Source organism: Cupressus sempervirens, chromosome 10 (genome assembly GCF_028749045.1).
Source record: "Cupressus sempervirens isolate cs-2001-9-10 chromosome 10, ASM2874904v1, whole genome shotgun sequence".
Lineage (NCBI taxonomy): Eukaryota > Viridiplantae > Streptophyta > Pinopsida > Cupressales > Cupressaceae > Cupressus > Cupressus sempervirens.
The window spans coordinates 55,978,773-55,981,739 of record NC_143127.1 but is presented as its reverse complement, the minus strand read 5'-3'; the positions used below and the strand labels follow the sequence as shown (position 1 = coordinate 55,981,739).

Here is a 2,967-nt window from a genome sequence, read left to right as displayed (position 1 = left end):
GAGACATGTGTTCTCATCCTTAACATGAAAATTTAACAATAGCATCCCAGTAGGAATTTGATTCTTAGAGATAAGAAGAAGAATGCTATAATTAAACTATTTTTAAATCAAAAACCTTATAAATAAGGCAAATTATGTAGACCCCAATTATAGTAGTGCATACTAAGTCTTGACAAGCCCACCAAATGGAGATTATAGTATGCATGCTAAATTTGTACTTTTTAGGTCCTACCAATATTGATTCCTTTCATTTTGTTTTCTTTTACATGTTTGAAATTGATATCACATAGTCTAAAAGTAATTAAAATCCAATCATTAAGACTTCACAAGTTCCAAGAATTATTGATTCCTCCATTTTTGTTTTCTTTTGACATTTGAAATTGATGCCATAAAACCAATACCACATTCAAAAGACAATCATGTTAGTCAAGATAACACAACAATTTTATGTTAGTTTTAAATGAATAGAAAATTATATTTTTAAATTTTCGGATTGGACATAAACTCTTTTGACTAGAATACCACACCCTCAACATGAATACCTTAAAAACATAGTTATACAGATTTGAATCTTGATAACTAGAGCACAATGCCACACTTAATATTTATTTGATGAATAGTCTCTTTTCTATTAATTAAATATTGAAGTTACAAATTCAAAAAAAAAATTAGAAGATACAAGATCATCCCAAAGATCGAAACACTAACAACTATTCATAAAAATAAAAAAAAATTCATTTTTGAATGTGTAAGGTCATATAAAAAATCCTTATCACAACCTCAATACTTAAAACATCATCCCAATGGATTACAGATCTACAACCCACCATGCACTCAAATCAAAAATCAATTCATGCAGGCTAATATCAGACATTGCCATAAAATTCAAACTACGTGTAATATGACTATGAATTCTACCCTATTTTTTCGCTGAGAGAGTCTCCACGCGTTTCTCGCAGTGGGGGCTTGGCTTACCTGCCAAAACAAACGCTATATATGTGACTAAATCTCCTCCTCCATTTACTTTCAACTGCCACTGTCATAGCAGAAAGATTTCTGTGTTGTTAAAACAGAGCAATATGACTAAATCTGTTGCCTTGTTTAGATTCCTGCATACAGTAATGGCGGCTTTACTCGTTTTATTTGCATGTAATGGAGAGGCAAAGGAGTTCACTGTAGGAGACACCAAGCATTGGACTCTGGGAGTTAACTATACAGCCTGGGCTTCTCACAAAACATTTCATGTCGGCGACATCTTGGGTAAATATGATAATGCTTAGATGAACACTTGATATGATGATACTTCGATTGTGTTAAGATTTTTACCATCAATATTTAGAATCATACTACATGATCAATCATCAGAGCCGTGATATGTTAATTGGTTTTGTGTGATAAAACAGTTTTCATCTATGCTGCTAAATATCACAATGTGTTGGAGGTGAACCAGTGGGCTTACAGTTCTTGTGTGGTGAGTAATCCATTGAAAGAGTATAGAGGAGGAAGAACAAACATATCTCTTAGCAGTGTGGGAACAAAGTATTTCATATGTGGAGTGCCCAATCACTGCCCCAATGGTATGAAAGTGGCACTCACTGTTTGCCCCACCAATCTTGCTGCCCCCTGAGCCTAAATGTCTCACACTGTGTTAGTCTTTCTTTTTGGGGTCTTTTGTCTTGTGGGTTATCTTGGCTTAGCCAGAATGCCTCTTTGTCAGGGAAGGGTCAGTGCAATTAGATTAGATCTATTATTCGTCTTCCTTTTAGTTGATATAATCTTGATTGGGTAATAATGGTTTCAAAAAACTAATTGGATCTGTTGGTTTCAGAACTGTTTTTTAGAGTTTTATTTTATGTGTTTATAATTAATATGCTTTTATTTTAGATAGTTTTTGAATTCATTCTATATTTTTATATCTAATGACTGTAAAATTCAGCAAAGTAGTTATATTTGTGGGATTTTTTTTTAAGTCAATATGAATGATTACTGAATTTGATAAGGAAACATATACAGTAAATCTAGAAGCAATCTTAAGAATGAAAGTAATTTGTTGGTTTCAAAGTTCTTTCTTCTTTAAAAGTTTTATTTGAAGATTGAAGATATCTAGCAATCCATTTTATAGGATGCATAAATAATCAATTCTAAAAATGTTCATGATCATAAAAAACAAGTGCTACATGGTGGCTTTTTGCACTCGCCATCATAGTTTTTGCACTAATTAGAAATTTCCCGGTTCAGGACTTGATTCATGGTGGGCTCTTTGTGAGTCATTCAACTTCACCAATACACCAAGGGCCCATCAACTAATAGTCTATTTTTGTTAGCATAGAGTAGTTAAAAATTAATATGAAGAATAACATGTATTTATTAATATTGATGACATTAATATTTTTTTAGTAATTTGATAATACATGTTGAGTTTATTTGTTTATGTTGACATTTTTTATTATAAAAAGAAAATATTAATGATCAAAAAATTGTATTAATTATGTTGAAAAATAATAATAAGACTTAATAACTAGCTAAAATCTAACAAAAAAAAAACAATATGAAAGAAATTAATAATAAGAAATATTGCAAAAATGAATGATGATGGATCACAAGACCGCACAATGTAATCATCATCATTCATTTCCCCATGACTTCTTATCATTGTTACAATTATCAATTGTAGAAATTTAAAGTGATTGATAAAAAAGCAAATTAAATTAAACTAAAATTCTAAAGAACGATGAAAACCTAAAAATTTAGAGGTCATTTACTATAGAGCCAAAGTCCAAAATGGAGTTAAGTTTTTTTAATAGAATTAAAGTATTTACATTTGTTCATGAAAATAAGGAAGATTTATATTTTCTGAAGTGTTATGCATATAAAACATATTACCTTTTAGTGTTATAATTTTATTAAAAAGTATATAAAAGGTATATTAATAGTATTGATTTTGGAGGGTAATTTCAATTGATATCA

At 30.1% G+C, this 2,967-nt stretch overlaps 1 protein-coding gene across 1 annotated transcript; it reads left to right on the top strand.

The window, feature by feature from the left end:
* The first annotated feature begins 1,018 nt into the window (after positions 1–1,018).
* LOC149532537 (stellacyanin-like) lies at positions 1,019–1,830 on the top strand. The gene is made up of 2 exons (XM_089806685.1): positions 1,019–1,260; positions 1,404–1,830. The coding sequence occupies exons 1-2, from the start codon at positions 1,080–1,082 to the stop codon at positions 1,625–1,627; spliced, it is 405 nt and encodes a 134-aa protein (XP_089662811.1). The 5' UTR covers positions 1,019–1,079; the 3' UTR covers positions 1,628–1,830.
* The last annotated feature ends 1,137 nt before the right edge of the window (positions 1,831–2,967 follow it).

Excerpts from the sequence above, each read along its gene's own strand:
- LOC149532537 (XM_089806685.1), top strand. The coding sequence starts at position 1,080 with ATGACTAAATCTGTTGCCTTGTTTAGATTCCTGCATACAGTAATGGCG. Across the intron at positions 1,261-1,403 it reads TCATGTCGGCGACATCTTGG|TTTTCATCTATGCTGCTAAA; the intron begins GTAAATATGATA and ends GTGATAAAACAG.